The following is a 17,512-nucleotide window of genomic DNA, read 5'->3' on the forward strand; positions in this document are numbered from 1 at the left end:
TCTGACAACTTTGTGTGTCAAACTTGCAAACAAGGCACAACAGCAAGAATTAGAAAGGCATTGTTTTATGGTGTTTCTAGTGTGAAAATCTTGAGTTGCATGATCCTACCAACATATTTCCAATGGTCTCTGATATGATGTGGAAATGAAATTGGGGGGGGGGGGGATGCTGTTGAAAATGACTGCTTAGTTTTCCCCAAACAGCAGAAAGCTATTTAGTGACCATGTAACATTGTGAAGTTTTCCCCTAGTCAGTGATATTTCAGTGATGTTTACCTGGTCATAGGTTTTTATCATGGTAATGTCATGGTCATAGATGCATCAATAGTGACAGTATTATTTTCAAACACACTGTCTGCATGAGTGTTTTTCCAAGAATATGAACATAACTTTACTGCTCAGTCATCAGAGGTCAATTATTATTTTAGTGTAGGCACTATAATGTTGAACAGTGTCTTTAAGAGGCACAGAGGGTCATCCATGCTGGACCAGACAGATGGGTGATTGGTACACCACGACAGTACTTGAGCACAGCAGTACATACATTACTGACCCTGCCCTTTTCCTAGAGGTGGTAGCACATTGCGATCTGCATGAAGGACACAGTGCTAAAGTGAGATTGAATGAAGTTACTGTAAAAGTGGAATTTTGCTAATCGTAGTCCTCCACCAAGCAGCTCATTACCACCCACAAATGTATGCTGAAAATTGCCCAATTTCCCAATATAGAAGCCTTTTGTTACGACACACGCTTCTAGCTCTTTGGCTCCTAGCCTGAGCAGATGACGCGCTTTGGAGCATGTATGCAAACCTCTAATATGCGCAGCTTGAACTCCCAAGTTCATTGATCCTATCTGCCAAAAGATCAAAAATCCTTTAAAAATCCGTAAAAATTCCTGTATCACTACCAACAGTTAATCATCTGTTCCTTGTGTCATTTTCAACTTTTCTTGCGAGTTTCATCCAAAAACGTTTAAAACTTTTTGAGTTATTTTGCAAACAGACAAAGTAATACCGATGATAATTTAACCTCCTCCTTCCATGGTGGAGGAAAAATGTGCACATTTTTTTTTTCTCTTCTGATAAGTTCTTATCATTTTATTTACAGTTTTCTTCACATTAACAAGTCCAACATGTGTACTGTTTGTATACTTGCTGTCATAATGTGGATCAGCTTTATGTACCTTTCCCCATGTATGTGCTACCAAAGCACTTTGATAATCTCCATGGCAGTGGTTAGCTGCTCAGAGTGTGCACCCAATTGTTGTGACCATCCTGAAATTTAAAAACATGAAATTCATCTTACCCGGTTGATCTTGAAGAATTTCTTTAGCAAAAAATGTCTATACTTTTACTGTATTTGACCTTTAACCTTTTATACTAAATTGTGTCTGTGCTTCACTGCAGTTTGCTGGTGAATCCGTGCAAAAGAAAGAAGAGTGGGTCAATGTCCAGAAGCTTCTCAGGTGACAGTGACCACAGGACCCCAGCAACATCCAGTCCAGCCAAGTCGACCGGTCAGCAGACCAGAAGAGAGACAGACGTGCAGCCAGTTGCAACAATCGTCTTGATACAGAACGATGCAACCCGGCAGAAAATTTGCCGTTACTGTCGATGTCCCAAGCATGCACATGTGCTGAATGTATAATATATATTGCAGCGGGCACGAGTTGGTCGCAGTTTAGGCCCTACTGTAAAACCAGAAATGTTAATGTGTATTTTAATTTTACAAATTTTGCGAGTGCAAGATTCTCGAAATTGAAGTGCAAGCCAAAGTTCTCATCTACATTACATGCATTATACTGTTAGCCAGTGACAATTTGCAAAAATTTCATGCAGCAAAAATATCGTGCCTTACAGCATGCTGGGATGCATTCCCGTATGTGTGCATAAATAGGACACCAGAGTAATGACGGATTTTGCTGCCGGGTTGGATCGGTCTATAAGATGCTGGAGCATGATGAAGAATAGATATTTGATAACACATTCAAATTTTATGTGTGCCTGAAAGGTATGCATAGTATTGGTTGAGATGAGGATTCAGCTCTTAACTTTTTTGTGAGATACTTAGAAACCCCTATATGAAATATTACATAGCATACAATTCTAGAAGGAATTCAAAGTTTACTTGTTGAAAATCGGTTTGAAATGGCTAAGATATCCAAAAATAAAGTAAAATAGAGCAATCCTAATAAAAGGCGGGTCCAACCCTTTTATTGGAATTGCTTTGTTTTGGATATCTCAGCCATTTTCAAAACCAATTTTCATCAAATAAACTTTGAATTCTTCTTGGAATGATATGCTCTTTATTGTATCATGAGATGTTTCTCATTATCTCCAAAAAACAAAAAAAACAACAACTCATTGTCAAAAAATGTTAAAAACCTGAAGCCCCGTCCAACCGACACTATGCCAACTTAGCAGCGCTTACAACTAAAAAGCTTACAGGGTTTTACTTGATCTGATAATGACTGATGTATGCAAATCAGATGCTACATGTAAGTACAGGGTACTGAAATGCAGCATGTACTGGTATCTCATTTACTGGTAGATGAAACAGCCCTTTGCTACAATGTAGGTCATCAAAGGAAAAGTTGAGATACACAGTATAAGTACACTGGCCTATTTGATTGCATTTTGAGAATACTGCCTGAAATGTAAAGGAAACCAAAACTCACATATAAACTTGGATTTAGTTCAAGCAGCAATGTTAATAGGATACATCAGAGAAAATTTGAGGAAAAACGATCATCTTCTGAAAAGAATTCAGAAGAATTCCACAAAATTTGATTCTTCATGAAAAGTACACATTCTATTGACTTGTTACTGACATATGTGGGGTCATTATTATTCTCCGTGCTTTCTAAAAGTTGTTATTAGTCAAGTGCTCTTTCATAATGCTTGAAAATGTGTTGTATTTTCTTTATATTTTCTTCTTGTCCATACAAATGTACATGATGTCATGAACCGTAGTAGTCTTCTTATCCAGCGATGATGGTACTGAGAGTCTAAATATTCATGACATTTCAATCAATTTTCATATTTTCCTTAAACTTTCACTGATATATTCTACTGATATTGCTGCTTTCACTCAATACACATTTATATTTGAATTTTGGTTTCCTTTATTAAACATGGATATAGATTCCCTAGTAACTGGAAGCGTACCAGTACCTAGGTTACAATGTGTGCATGCGTTTATTGTAATGTTCTTTCACCTTTGAAAGTGTAAATTTTCGTTCGAGTAATTTTTGTTTTTTAAATTTCTTTACTCGACTGGGTAAGAGGAATTCAGTGATTGTTATTCTGCGAAGTCAAAGATATGAAATAATATTACATGTACTTATGACAAGGAAAAAATTTGCATGCTCTTATTTTTGTGCTGGTTTTGTGTTGTGCCATATGCAAGAAAATGTCTGCTTTTAACAGTATATTCGTTGTGGGGTAGCCACTGCTCCTCACAACAATAGACCGTCTCTGTGATTTATGGAAATTCTATACATTCTTTGTTCACTGAAGATTGCCATGACAACCACAAAGATTGCCAGAGGCTTGCCCTACCTAGCAACAACTGATGAATGCCGAGTGCTGAATTCCTGTATAATAAACATAATTGGAGGAAATGGGTGAATAAAATGTTCCTTTACTGTGCATTACAAGGCTGTAGAAAAAGAAACAATATGAATTTTAATACATTACAGAAACGGTCTAATGTACAGATCTCATACAGTTCAATTTTCTCTTGCCTCTTCCGATTTTTACCCGATACATTTGTATGTTTATATGTGTTTGAGCCTCCTACTCCTTTGCTAAGGCACAAAGTTCAATTAAACTACGAATTTGATCAGTTATGTTTAATGCTGCATTTGTGTCCATGATGGGGAATCATTGTGTGTCCCGTGAATCATTTTTTTTTTTCAGTACTTGATAGATTATGATCTGTGTGAGGTTACTACAGTGGACTCTAATTACAGAATACATATGTAGATTACAGACAGAACAAAATGGCAAGCTTTTAAAGGGGATGGCTAGTAACCGAACAGTGGGAATGCTGAGGGATGATTGTTCCAATCCTTGTGGGATTCATTTAAGAGTACATTATATATCTACTGTTGTGTGAAAATTATTTGCTTCAGAACGGTCTCATATTCAAGTAATGTGCAGATTAATGGCCCGTCACTGACCAGGCATACTAACTTGAAAACATTAAACTGCACATTACTTGAATACTAGACCGTTCTGAAGCAAATAATTTTCTAACAACAATAGATATATAATGTACTCTTAAATGAATCCCACAAGGATTGGAACAATCATCCTCCAGCATTCCCACCGATTCCCACTGATCAGTTACAAGCCATCCCCTTTAAGCTGATTTTTTTTTTTCTTTCCCCCAAAGTTCCAGATTCTTTTTTTTTTAATAATTATTTTGGAGACCCTGATATAACCCAAATTGAGATGAAGGAAAATCTGCTTGTGACTACAGTTTGTAGCTCACTTTACATGCGGTACCAATTTTGACGAGGTGAATTCAGCAGTCGTGATTTTCCACACCTTTATCTAAGCTAATCAATTTTTAGTACATTTACAAAGAGGTACTGGTTATTAAAAGGTACACGTACATCGGCAGTCCTGGCAACCTCATCATAAGAGGTTTTTCTGTGAAGCGAGTTAACTTTACTGATTTTTTCATGTTACAGCATTTTGAGATTGTGAAAGACAAAGATTGCTGGAAAGATCTTGTGCATGGATCTCGGGAGTTCTACTTGACTTGATTTGATTGATGGATGGATGGCTGGATGGATGGATGGATGGATGGATGGATGGACAATTGGATTGATTGACATCAGTGTAACTTCACTGGAAATGTTCACTGTGTGTTACGATGTACCCACGTACTTCAAATTGAAGTCCATGCACCAGGTTAATGCTTGTGACAGCAAAGTATAAACGGAGACAAACCATGAAGAACAAAAAAAAAAAAAAATAATAATAATAATAATAATGGACTACAGTGTCAACTGCAAACTTTAGAAGAACTGGTAAACTTTTAATACACATGTTTCTATCCATGGAATTTTCATTAACATTATGGTACAAATTATCATACACTTTCCTAATCTAAGAAATCTTGTGAGCAACTTGTTGCAGATGTCTCCTTCCCCCAGCCATGCAAAAGAACAAAACAAAACAAAGCGAGAAACAAAGTGGATTTGTCAACACATTAGTAGAATCAGTGATCAAAATTTCACAACATTTTTTGGACACTCGAAATAATTATGGTTACTGATGGTGTACATCAAGGCCACATTACATTTATATTCTGAGCTATGTGCTTATAAACTCTACAAATTGTGGCCACGAATGCTGATCGTAATGTCTTCCAATTTCTCAATCACAAACTGATTTAACAGGTGAGCATAAATATGTTCTTTCTGGCAAACAAGCAGGTTACACGTAATATATTGTACACCTCTTGAAAACATCTCAATAAATATGGTACATGTATGCAGATACTCCTTCACTAATACTAAAATCACTGAGCTTTTCATGAGAAACATACATGTACTTTCAATCTGATGTGACAGAGACTTGAATACTCGGAGACATCCTATAAAAATGCGAGGGGAAAAAATACAAATAAAAATACCTTAAGATCTACCTGATGGAAATATCAATTGTAGTTATGATACAAATATACTTCATTTCAGTGTTGCAGCAGTGTAACTTGTACACAACAATTCATGGAACATATGAAATTCATAAATTATGGTTGATTTGATATGATAGGGTTCAAGTTGCGCGAGCATGCCCAAATGAGAATGGGTCCATGATAAGAATTCAAAATTTGAGTCCAGGGGAACCTTGTTATAACGGGACATAAAAACCAACCATGTCAAATACTTTGATATAAATGTGTATCAAGTTTTGTAACTACCAGGGTACATCAGGGTAGAAAAAAACAATGAAATATATAAAGAGTTGGGACCTGTAAAAATCACCTAGTTACATAATACTGTACATGTACAAGAGGGTTTTGTTACACCCAACTTCTCTTTAAGATACCCCTGTATAACAACATCCTTTCCCTACTACTATTTCCCATTTTCAAGGGGTGTGTGTGTGAGTGTGTGTAAGGGGGATCTCACTGTAAAGTGTAGAGTAATTTTGCGATTGAAATGAATATATATGTAGTACGACTGTATGACTTGCAGCATGGCACACATTAATGTACAAATCAACAACCCAAATCATGGCTAAACTGGATTTATTTTAATAGCTTTACGGCCACAAAACAATCTGCTACATGTTAACTGTGTCTCGCAATGAATACACCTTTCGTGGCTGAATTTGAATTTTCACAGGACAAAATTTATTATCATACTTGATTTCTTGCCGTAGTACCCTAGAAATGTAAATTATGTCTTGTACGAAGTATGGTCTGTTGTATACAAATGGTATAAAAAAAATATATCAGTACCCTACTAAAGCGAATGCTTGTATTAACTACAATGAAAAGAAATTCTGTACAACTATGAAGGTAACTTGCTCAATTCCTCCCAGGAAAAAGAATAATAAGTCTTGCATGTTCAACTCAAATATGCAAACATCTCATGGTAATGTATTTCTGTCTCTGCCGACTGCAAATTTAATATTCACATGCTTGTGGTATCCTTGATCTCGAGTCTCTTTCTGCATTTCTTTGGAGACATTTTGTGCTTATGATTCAACAAAAGTTCCTTATGTCCAGTGCAGGCCTTGGCACCTAAATGTGAATCATATCTAATTTGTTGTCCTGCTGAGAAAGGTGCTAAAATAGGGACTGCATTGATAAGACTGCTTAACCCTAAAAAGACTGGGCTATTTTGATGCCTCGCAGGACTGGGGGGCCTCATTGACGGCATGATCGCGAGGGCGTCACAAATTTGGTATCAAAAGTTGCGCAAGACTTGGAAGAAAAAAGTCATGAGATGTCGCAGCGCGAGATTTTTACGATACAGATTTATTGTGAAAAATGTCGGGGGGGGGGGGGGGGGCAAAAAGCGCTAAAAGATCTGGGTATGCACACAATTATTGAATCTGTCAGGAATTATTCTATTGCGGAGGGACCAAGCAAATCCCAGTCTTGTGTCAGAAAAAAAAAAAATAGTTGTGGGACGCATTTTGGTCAATTCTCCCTAGACTCGTCTTTTGAACAACACATTTCGATGCAATGCATGGATACCAACATTTTTACATTAAAATCATGAAGCCTCCAGAGAGCGGGGAGGGAGACACATGGTTTCTGTGCACTACATGCAATTGATCTGAACACCCTAATCAGAATGACTTCAGTATTCTATTGTCTGGAATTGAACAGAAAAATTTCAGTCAACATTGAGTCCCAGCAGAGTCAGGGAAATTCTGCAGCTTTGTTAATGCTGGAAAAAATACAGACATAATTCCATTCTCGTTACTAGTCAAAGACACCACGGCTCCTACAAATCCTGAGCAATGCCACAGTTAAAGTGCATTTGAAAAGATAGTTGTTGTTGTTTTTTTTTATCATCAAAGACACAATAGGGGAAGAAAAGTATCAGCAGCTATACCTAAAAAAGAAAAAAAAAATATGCTTCAATTTGTGGCAGGCAGCTGAAATAAGTCACTGCAACTACAAAAGTACATACAAAATTAATGGCAAACTAGCCAGTTCCTTCCACTTATTTAAACGTACATATAAGATTACACTACATATTGAAAAATACATAAAATAATATTCAAAGGAATATGTCCTCCCAATAGTAGCCATGAGATAATTCATCTCTTTCCCCCCTTTGGACTGGCATTGGGCCAGAGTTACAAAGCTAACCTGTCAACCAATCAGTCTGCAGGCAGGGAGAGGAAATTTACAGACACATCACTATCAAATGTGTGCAACATATACAAAATGATACAGTATATGTTTCAGGTCATGGTAAGCTGTACAACCAGTTGACCAACAAGAAGCCCAATTTTCTTATCGCCAGTGAGCGGGAACACTTCCTGCACTTTTCCTCTGAACTACAATCATTGACCAAATTCATGAATTCGCACTGGGTAATCATTTCACACTATCTACAGAAATGCCATCTATGTACTTAAACACAGGCACAAGTTATGTTTTTTAAGTCAACTTTTAAGTTAACTTTAGTCACACAAAGACATTTCCTTTGATGACAACCAAATGATTCTAGATAGCATTGCATTTGCTTATTACATGCAGCTACATGTGATGAATAATAGACCAGCTCAGTGTAAAACTTAAAAAGAGGGGTAAGGACATTCTTCCCTGCTATTTCCTGCACGCTTTCCAGTATTGTCTCTGACCCTGAACCAAGACTAACCCATTGCACACTAACAACATAGTGCCTCAACAGCAATTTCATCATTCTTTACCACGCCCCTCTCTCAGTTTTCGTCTCGAACTACAGCTATAATCCTGCAAGAAATATAATGTGGCACAATTTTGGAAAGATCACAACGTGTGGGTGCGGCTTCCTGTTGGTCAAGCAAAGTGGACAAATGCCCAACCCCCTAGATCTGCGTGGGCGGATTAGGCGTTGTCACGGTTGCACTGCTTGCATCCTGTCATTGCCCACCAATCACATCTCCTGTGTCCTCCTTCCCCTTGTACTTTGTCTTCCCACGAGTCCACGGCAGATACCTATACTTTATCATGTGCTGCAAGCAGGAAGGGGGGGGGGGGGAATAAAAAAAAAAAAGACATAGAATTCATACCTAGGACCAATTGTGACCCTGCACCACAAAACCAACAAAAAGTCGCCAGACATGAATTTCAGTTAAGGGCAGATTCTGAAAGAGCAGACTCTAAGTTTTAAAATGATGTATAACTCAATTCAAATGGACTTCCCTAACCTACCTAAATATTGGAAAGAAAGCACAAACTCTGGAAAAGTGTGAACGAAGAAAAGAGGCTCTGAAGTACACAGTCTATTCAAGCACTTGATCTTTACCAAGCTGTGCTAGCTGTGCCATGAAAGGGACAAAACACAGGATGTAAACCACAGGAGCAACAAAAAGCAGTAGCGTCATCCTTTCAAAAGTTATTAGACTTGAAAGTGAAGAGTGTTTAAAGGATTTCAAGACATGAAAAGTGGCCTGTAAGACATACATGATCATTCTAATCTTCCCCCAAAAAAGGGTTGTAGAAAAACTGTTAAAAACACACTTTCCCATTCATGTTAAGATCCCAAACTGAAGAAAAATGTAGAAGGACAGCTCTTTCAGAAAATATGAAAAACTCAAGATTGACTTGGTTGAACCATTTCACTTTTGAGTCCTCACGTAATATCAAGGGGTGCGACTTTTTGTTTGTTTTGTGATGCACAGTCACAATTAGTAAAGACAGCATCTACAAGTCAACCTTGCCTACAATGTACATGCTATGTAGGTTGAATCTAAAGGGACCAGAGAAAACTGTTTGCAAATTTTTCTCTACACGATAAGATGAACACTTGCTTATATCCATCGGGTAGAATTGTTCTGCAACTTTAATAGCCAATTTTTCAACTTTCGAGGTCGACTTGTATGTGAGGTTGAATGTATAACCACGTCAAATAGACTTGTAGGCACTGGCAAAGCTACTACATAAACTGCAAATACCAGTTAACTTTGGTTGATTCATGAAACCCTAAACATCACATATATGTAGCCAAATGAATATCTAAATACTACATGCCGTATATGTTATCTTAATTTTTCCACTACTTTTCTTCAGATTACTTAGATATGCCCCCCCCCCAAAAAAAAAACAAACAAACAAACAAACAAAAAAAAAACCCTTCCAAATCAAGATTCGGCCAGTGACATCATCCATCAATCATTGCTAAAGTGCTTATATTATTACCAAAAGACATTGGAAGGTACCTTTTCCTAGACTGAGCACAACTTGCAATTACTAAAAAGATTATAACAAAAGATATTAAAGGGAAACATGAAAATAAAATACTCTCCAGGGATGCATTAAAGTGCACGGCAACTTTGGGTTTGATTCAAATGACCAAGACAATGAATATGCACAAGGCCTCCCAAAGTACCCAAGTGAGGTGGAAAGGCACTACTGTACACACCAACCACTTTCGTAATCATCATTATTGGGGAACCTCATTATAATGTGGGCCTAGAAGCTATGATAATTACCTTGTTATCAGGTTTCTTACCATATCAATGTACAAAAATGAAGAAATACTAATTGGTTTAAAGAGTTGAGTACTGTAAATTAACCATGTTATGAGAGAGTTTTGATATATCCGACCTTTTTAAAACCCAGGTTCAAATGTATTATCATCATCATTATCCTCTTACCTGTATTTGTCTCCTCATCGTTAAAAAGAAGAGCAGGAAGAAGTACATGACTAGGATTGGCCAGAAGACGGGCACATTGAAGACTTCAAAGAATGTACACGTCATGGCTATTACAACTGCCTTGGTTGCCGAGTGCCTGCATCAAGAAAAGCAGCCATCACTTACAATCAAACACCTTCCCATTTATCATCTACCGTACTCAGCACATCATTGGTGAGGGTAGTTTTTGAAAAGTATGCTCCACAGACACAGCAATATAAAGTTCTGGAGCACGAATACTAATTAAACATGCTATTTTTATGTGTTGTTTGAAGGTTTGCATGGCGAAGTAAATGAAGGAGAAAGGTTTGCGGTGACACTACACACACACGGTGTCACTTGAACCTCTCTCCTTCATGCTATTTTTACAACATTTTTACACCCTACAACATAAAACAGGATTAAATTGATGCTTTTAGCTGATGACAAAAAGGAAAAGAAGACATAATAAGTCCACAGGAAAGGGAGAATCCATAAAGGCAGGTAGTGATGTAAAGCTATCAGGTAGAGTGCACCAAATTTGTTATCTGCTTTGAGCAAACACAAACACTATACAATTCTGTCATTTATGGCATGTTCTGCTGACAAACTGCACAGAGTTCAGAATGATACATACATGAAGAACTGATAACCATAGTTTAATCCATACTTGTGGCAGTGTTGCGTAATGAACAACACTGTGATTAATATCAAGAGATTGTGGCAAGCATCCAAGTATCCACGGCATGAAAACACACAAACAGTGAAAAGTAAAAACCATTACAGTGGACTCCCGTTATAGCGAAGTCCTCAAGACCAGCAAATTTCTTTCGTTATATCGAAATTTCGATAAAACCGAATGACTAAACAATAAAAATATATACAGTGTAGAGTCGATACTGTTGCAGCCCTAAATTTTACTTTGTTGTAAGCAGAATTTCGTTAAGACTGTGTTCGTTATAATGGGAGTGCACTGTACAAACATATCATACATATCAGTCAAACCAGCATCAGATGCAACATTTCAAACTTTTCATTGCTTTTTTTTAATCCCTTGCACATTGAAGTTAATAATCTCATGGTAATGCTCACCAAAATTTAAACTCCGGTAACCTCCTGATAAATGGCTTGAATTCTTGGCCCGATTTTGTCGGCAATGCAGGACCATCTTCTTCTGCAAAACAGAGCACAATGTAAATTTGACAAATTAGGACAAATGTCATTTTTGCCACTACATATGCCAGAGGGAAGAGTTCAATGACATTTATACTGATGGGCAATGTATAGACCTGTGACAATCTAAAAGAGGCCATTCAATCTAGTAAGAGGCCATTAAGTTCGCCAAAATATCACTTACAATGCCAGTAGGGAGAGTGTAGCATGAATTAACTTGAACAACAGCACAGAAATATTCTAATCCTGAACTCATCTCGACTTTTTCACTGTGATACCACTTAATTGGGACAACTTCACTTTTGAAAATACATAGCATACTAATAAATGTTGTCATGATGAGTTCTTTCCATCCATGACTGTTGGGAGTTCTAACCCATTTAGGTGATAGATAGACATACTATTGACAGTGCGATTAGCAAAGAAACATTGGTCAACAAAGCCGAGTATGGTAAGTAGCAGACATTCCCTTCATTAAAAGAAAATTTAAAGTAACAGCAGGATTAAGAAATATCTTTAATCAATGATTAAGAAGTTCTTGAATGGAGTTGTTCTTATTGCAACTGATTGACGAATTGCACAACAGCAAAATAAATAAGCACCAAATAAATCAATGTTCTAGAAGAAACCATGATTTTAAAAAAAATCATGGGCATACACACTCTGGCTGGATTCAAACCTACAACCTCCCGATCTCTGGACAGGCATCTTATCCACTAGACCACTGAGCTCCTGCCCAACAGCCAGTGCTGGTTCTAATCCTTGTAGCATGCAGTGGGTACTGCATGTTTACTCAAATTAACAAAATTCTTGCATCAAGCACTTTTTATTGTAACTGATTCATTGACAAATTGCCCTCCACTGAGGTCCAGTGATCAGCGGGTCATTGCTTTGAATCCAGCCCCAGTATGTATTCCCATGTTTGTTTGTTTGTTTTTTTTTTTGTCATGGCTACTATCAAAACACTGATTAGTCTACGTGCATGTAGGGTAATTTGTCAATCAGTTGCAAAAAATAAATATCTTTCCACCATCTTGCACATGCAGCTAGAGGTAAAATGCTAAGATATGGCACTTGGAATTTAACAGGCCTGCCATAGAGGGCATCTATCTATAAAAGTGTTTTCATTCCAGGCAACATAAGCAATATGCTACAAAGAGGAAAATAACTTGTACAGAATGCACATTATATGGCAACGATGTACACAAAACTCTACCTTGATCATCTGTGACAGATGGGTCTATTTTTGGAGACAGGAAGGCTATGAACAAGTTGAGGTGATAGATACCCAAGGCATAGGTCACAATGTACCATCCCTGCAAGAGAAACAAAAATACCATGAAAACGTGTTCTACAACACTCCCTACTACATTGATAAGAGGATATGAAGGATACGGTATAAGCTCTTATTTTCGCAAGGGTTTAATTTTTGCACATTTCGCAAATCGCTGTTGGACCGCAAATTTAACAACATGCAAAATTGTTGCCCATGAGTGGTGTAATAGTGCACTTATGACAGCTTCCGTGTCGATTCGCATAACCAGCATCTCGTGAAAATGTCTATGACCTCCTCATTCGCAAAAATATCTGTACGCAAAAATAACAGCTTATTCAGTACATTAAAGAGAAGCAGCAGTCATCACAACTATTTCAGTATCTACATGTAGGAACTATCTACAAAGTACTTACAAGTTTACCCACCTCATCTCATCATTGCCTTGCACAGAATAATGATAATCATAATGCTGTGGCTGTTTGGGAAAAAAAAAACCCACAAAAAACAAAAAACCTAAGAAAACCCCCCAAATATGTATGTACCAATTTGCCTGCAGAAACACTTGGCAATTAGAGGGTAAAATTGACAAGAATTACACCAGCTGAATGGGTAAAGTAGAGATCGCTATGTTCTGTAAGAAACAATGGCCCAAGTATCGCTACAAAGTGAATATGGACATCATATCACCTGTGCCAACATTACGAAGAAAGCATCCAAGTTCATATACACTCATAACATTCTTCGCTTTGCTTATAATAGGCCAGACATCTTGTTAACTTTCCTTTGCCATTCTTTTCTCTCTTCTGTTTTTAACTGATAATTAAGACATACAATCAAACAGATGAGATCAGCATTACTGTGAAGCACATTGTACCCAACAATGTCAATTCATTCCTTTTCTATTTTTTTTCAATCTTCATTATTATCATTATTATTATTACTATAATAATAATAACAATAATAATAATAATTATTATTATTATTATTATTTCTATTTATTTATTTATTTATTTATTTATTTATTTATTTATCTTTTTTTTTTTTTTTTGGGGGGGGGGGGGGGTTACTGCAATCTAAAACAAGAGAACACTCTCACCTTGAGAAGGAATATTCTAAGTAGATATAAGATGCACAGGACAACAAAACCAACCCATCTTGGCACTGCATAAGGGACAGACCGGTCCAGCAGGGTTTGGTATCTCTGCAATACATAAAATGGGGATAGAAAGAAAGAAAGAAAAAAAAGAAAAAAATAAGACATCATAATCATTTCTTGTATAAAAAGTATGTGCCCTGCAAGTGTAAGCCATAGGAAGGAAAATATGATAACTGTGACTTTGTACAAAGGCACTAAAAGACAATATTATAAAGAAGGCATCACAGCAGTTATGACCTTTGCCTCAGATTACTTTCACATGGAAACACATAAATGGATTATTTACTGTAAATTTGATAGTGATATCATTTAATCCATGATGATCAAAGGATTTGCATTTATTTTCTGCACAACACCAGCAGTAAGAAGATGCTGCAGTAGAGTTGAGTTGAGTCAGCTCAGCTAGCTTGAGAAACATGGCCTGAAAATTTAATGTTACATGGCGATATCATTCATACCACAATAGGTGGAAAAACCCAACAAAATTAGAACAGCCCTATGTCTGCCATCATGCACTACAGTACATCCTTGAGCCTTGAACTAATTGTACTGCACAGCAATGCACTGCAACGCAATGCACTGCACCGTCCCTTATATGACCTTACTACCTAAATTTACTTGACAAGTACTGACATTGTATTATCACTAGAAGTAGAACCCACTCTATGGCTGATTTTCTGCACCTCGCAAAATTCACATCTTTATGAACTGGTGAGAAAATAATCTTCAATAGCAGAATTCATGTTATATCCATATGACCATTCACTGCTCACTACATGTGCACATCAAAACTCTGTGGAGTTCATTTAGTCTACCGTGGGTATATTGAGTATGGAATTCTCATCAAACCTGTGATACATTTGTGCAGAATCTTGAGATAAAACCAGGTTGTGAAAGATTTTCACTGGTGCTGTTTGTACTTGTGTCATTCATGGCGGCACAGCTCTGGAGAAGGAGATGGAGAGAAGGGCATAAAGAATTCAATTTCTGCACAAAACTTGGTCAACATTTTCTTGAAAATCAGATGAAATACTGGTATGGTGCACTGTCTAGTTTATTCCGACAATCCCAGACCAGTGCAGCCGAACATCTGGTGCAGCCCAGCAGGGCAATCAATCCATCATAGAACAGCGCTAACTGAACTTAAACCCACTACCTGTTGGCTTTTTATCAGGGCAATTGTGCTATAAATCAAGACAAGAAGTTATACTGAATACGAATACCTATATCTTTTTAGTCTAACATTGATGAAAAATTGTTCTAAAAGGGCTGCAAAATGGGTCACACGGCATCTAGTCGGACTAGCACTGGTCTAGCATCAGTCAAGGCTAAAAAGGCTTCACACTGCGCTTAATGTCTCGCACAAGTCGCGCACCATCAGCGTGTTTTATGTGTTCACATTGAAGCAGATTAACACTGCACAAAAGCATATCGTCGCTGGGGCGACAAGACCTCGTATCTCAAAAATGTCAAATGTTCAGGAGAGCCAAAAAACATGGCGGCCAAAGCACTACACTGAATGGGATAGCCGTTCCTTTGACATGCCGTGGTGGCTTCATTTTTGGGGTAAGACAGCTGGGATTTGGACAGGAAATCACTTAACCGATTATTTGACCACTAATGCAAAAAAGTCATTTTCACCAAAATTTGAGATACAAGGTCTTGTCACCCCAGCGACGATATGTGAGGGCAGCATTAAAGCAGATAGTTCTGTTTATTTACTTTGCGTGTGTGTGCACAGCTGCTGTGTTGATGTGAATATTTTACCTAGAATAAATAAATCGTCTTTTATGAAAATATAATTTAACTTTAAATCAAAGAGAATACATACGATTAAAAGTATGGATAACATCAATAAACATATAAAAGAAATCATTTTCATCTTTTTTAATTCAGAACTCTGCTTTGATTTTCATTTATAAATTGGCAGTTTTCGCAATTTGACCTCTCCAAGACTGGAGTCCTTTCTTGTGCACCTCTGGTGCGTGCAGACACGTTCACAGTGCGTGGCAGCCGTCTTGTATCAGCACTGCACCGAGTCAAGCCTCATCAGCTAGAGGATTAAATTCTACTAGTTTTACTTTAGACAATGCTGATGCAGTGCGGTGTGCGAGTCTTCACAATCTTGAATCAAAGTCATCTGATTGCCACTGTATTGACATTGGTGCCGCACCAGTCGCACGGCCAAGATACACTGGCACTGCATTCAGAGACTCCAACCCAAAGCACCTTCTGATCTGGAGATTCTCCCACCTGAAACCCCTAGCAAACGGGAGACTCCAACTTGATGTGTGCGAAGCGCGAAGTTCCTAGGGTTCTAGATGCTCTCTTGTGCTATCTAAGGCTTATTTTTTCAGCACACGATAGAAATAAGTAAGAAATCCTTTCCAACGGGAGACAAAGAGCCAGGGCGGGAGAAATTAAATCTCAAACGGGAGAACGGGAGATTTTGCAAAAATGGGTTTTCGGCGGGAGATCTCCCGTCGAAAACTGGAGAGTTGGAGTCTCTGCTGCATTGCAGAGTTGCATGGCCAATTAACCCGGGAGGGGGCCTTGTGCTGTAGGCGCCCTACACAGTTTACAGCGACCAGCCCCAACCAACGCTACGCTTTCGGGCTGGTCGCATCTAAATTTAATGGCCAAGCAACATCAACAATGGCCAATGAGCAATATGAGAATGCAGCCTGCGGTAGACTCTATACACACACATCCATCCCACACAACACACTACATCAGTACATGGTCATGGTACAGCCTTCTGGAGTTTGGGCTACGTAATCTTCATGAACCATACAGATTGATAAACCACTTGATCATCATCACAAGCAACAATGACCCTGTGAGTGTGACAGTGTTTATTGAAATTTTTACTGGCTTAAAATTAATTTCAAATTGTCGAAGACTACCGACGCCTCTTATCATGCTTATCATGCTTATAGTCCCGTTTTGAACGTATTTTTATTTATTTATTTTTTTTTTTACACGGAACTTTGAACCCAGAGAATGTCACCTGGCACTAGACGACAGTCGGTTCCTTTCTTAATACAAGTGGTTGGGAAAGAATTCAAAGATAAACTGCCGTCCTTGCTTAACCTCTCCTGTAAAGTGTTAACGTCGTTACGCTGATCGTATGAACTTGCAAGTTGAAGATGAGACTACTTACCGCTCAAAAAGCTTTCTTCGATATCTCACAAATCTGGTACATTGGTTTCTGTGTCTTACAAAGTATGTGATGACTACTGAAAAAATCTAAATCACCAATAAAGTCATACTAAGTAGTAAATTGACTCGGCTCAGTCAATCCAAATGCAAGGTCTTGACGACTCAACTAGGCCCCATGTACAGTGTGTACACGTATAATACTGCAGGGGGGCATGGGGGTACGCGCGCTAGTTCTATAACACAGTATGTACCTAGTCGAGTCATACGAGAGCGTGACAAATGGAGGCGGAACAAGTTCGACTACAAAAACTCGGCCATTAGTGTTTCATGAGGACTCCACGTTTATTAAGGAAACAGCGATCTAGGCTAAAAGTATTTTTTTCT

The 17,512-nt window shown here is 37.9% G+C and overlaps 2 protein-coding genes across 2 annotated transcripts in view; one reads left to right on the top strand and one right to left on the bottom strand.

The window, feature by feature from the left end:
- LOC140239356 (TELO2-interacting protein 1 homolog) overlaps positions 1–2,107 on the top strand; it is a 30,102-nt gene extending 27,995 nt beyond the window's left edge. The window contains exon 27 of the mRNA XM_072319231.1: positions 1,407–2,107. Coding sequence (XP_072175332.1) covers positions 1,407–1,469 — 63 coding nt within the window. The 3' untranslated portion in view covers positions 1,470–2,107. The remainder of the gene's footprint in view (positions 1–1,406) is intronic.
- A 2,921-nt stretch (positions 2,108–5,028) lies between these two features.
- Positions 5,029–17,280, bottom strand: LOC140238477 (protein RER1-like). Its single transcript, XM_072318379.1, has 7 exons — positions 17,130–17,280; positions 14,816–14,911; positions 13,907–14,011; positions 12,751–12,850; positions 11,454–11,535; positions 10,344–10,479; positions 5,029–8,699 (listed from the first exon to the last, which is right to left on the bottom strand). The coding sequence occupies exons 2-7, from the start codon at positions 14,897–14,899 to the stop codon at positions 8,607–8,609; spliced, it is 600 nt and encodes a 199-aa protein (XP_072174480.1). The 5' UTR covers positions 14,900–14,911; positions 17,130–17,280; the 3' UTR covers positions 5,029–8,606.
- Between the last annotated feature and the right edge of the window lie 232 nt (positions 17,281–17,512).

The sequence above is a fragment of the Diadema setosum genome, chromosome 15 (genome assembly GCF_964275005.1).
Source record: "Diadema setosum chromosome 15, eeDiaSeto1, whole genome shotgun sequence".
Classification (NCBI taxonomy): Eukaryota; Metazoa; Echinodermata; class Echinoidea; order Diadematoida; family Diadematidae; genus Diadema; species Diadema setosum.